Consider the following 1,181-nt stretch of genomic DNA (forward strand, 5'->3'; position numbering starts at 1 on the left):
GGGGGGGGGGGGGTCTCTAGCCCTTTACATCTGGCTCTGACACCAACATCTTCTGTAACTTTGACTGTGTTTTTGTGTGTGTCTGCCTCTGTCTTCCCATCTGAAAATAAAACGTGTGTTTCCTGGGGCCCTTGGGAGGGTTGTTTCACTTCCAGTTGGACCGACCTTTGCATGCGTGTTGTTCTGTCCTAGGGAGCTGTTGAAGGCTGCAGTATGGGATTCACCAAGTTCTGTGCTGCGTTGCTGAACCATCCTGATGCAGAGCTGCAAGCCATCCCAGGCACAATACTAGCACAGGTACCACAGCTATTTCCTGCTCTTGGGAATTCAGCCAAAGGATGCGACTGGTTCTGGACTCGTGTATTGGGTATAACTCTTACAATCCCCAAACCACCCAAATACTTCAGTCACGATTAGGGCCTCTTGTCCCAGCACTGTTCAGACACAGAGGAAGGAACTATTAGACTAGTTGACATTTCAATCAATTTTAAGTTTATATTAGAATAGTATAGGTCTCAGGCCACACACCCCATGCCCCACTTTAGAAAGGCTTAAAGGGTGCACATTAAAGCATCAGAGACAACAGTTGTATTTCCCAAATCCCTTGCTTGAGCCTTGTATTACCAGACAAAGTTCTGAGAATCCCTGGCACCTTTCTTGCTGCCTTTCCCCAACTCAGCCTCCAGACAGTGCCCAGAAACCTTGCCCTGCCCCTACCCTTCCTGGCCCTGTTGAGCCCAAGAGTTCTGCCCTTGTATCACTTCTGGCCCTGGTCATGGGGGAAACAGGCCACTAGCAAGTATCTGGTGCCCTTGGGCACAGGGCTAGGAACTGGGAACTCCCAAGCTCCACTCACATCCTGACCTCTTCATGGCACTCACCCTCTCTGAATCGCACGCAGTTTCTGGTGCTGACAGGCTTCCAATCAGTTCCTTGTCTGGCTTTGTTTCTCAGGGTTTGGATTTACTCAGTGGCCCCAGGAGCAGCTCCATTACTCGCCGAGCAGCTGGCTTCCCCATGCTCTTTCTATGCATCCTTATTGGGGAGGACTCAACCAGGTCACGGCCTCTGCTAGCTCACTGCATTCAGACTCTGCTGGTGCTGGCCAACACGCCTCTTCCCCAGAACTGGGATCAGACCCTGGACCTGCCTCAGGTGAAAAATCTCACAGATTCAGCAGG

At 51.2% G+C, this 1,181-nt stretch overlaps 1 protein-coding gene across 1 annotated transcript in view; it reads left to right on the plus strand.

The window, feature by feature from the left end:
• LOC102375691 (thyroid adenoma-associated protein homolog) overlaps positions 1-1,181 on the plus strand; it is a 33,708-nt gene that overhangs the window by 22,852 nt on the left and 9,675 nt on the right. Inside the window, exons 20-21 of the mRNA XM_014518956.2 lie at positions 193-297; positions 955-1,155. Coding sequence (XP_014374442.1) covers positions 193-297; positions 955-1,155 — 306 coding nt within the window. The remainder of the gene's footprint in view (positions 1-192; positions 298-954; positions 1,156-1,181) is intronic.

This window comes from Alligator sinensis, unplaced genomic scaffold (genome assembly GCF_000455745.1).
Source record: "Alligator sinensis unplaced genomic scaffold, ASM45574v1 scaffold570_1, whole genome shotgun sequence".
Taxonomy (NCBI): domain Eukaryota; kingdom Metazoa; phylum Chordata; order Crocodylia; family Alligatoridae; genus Alligator; species Alligator sinensis.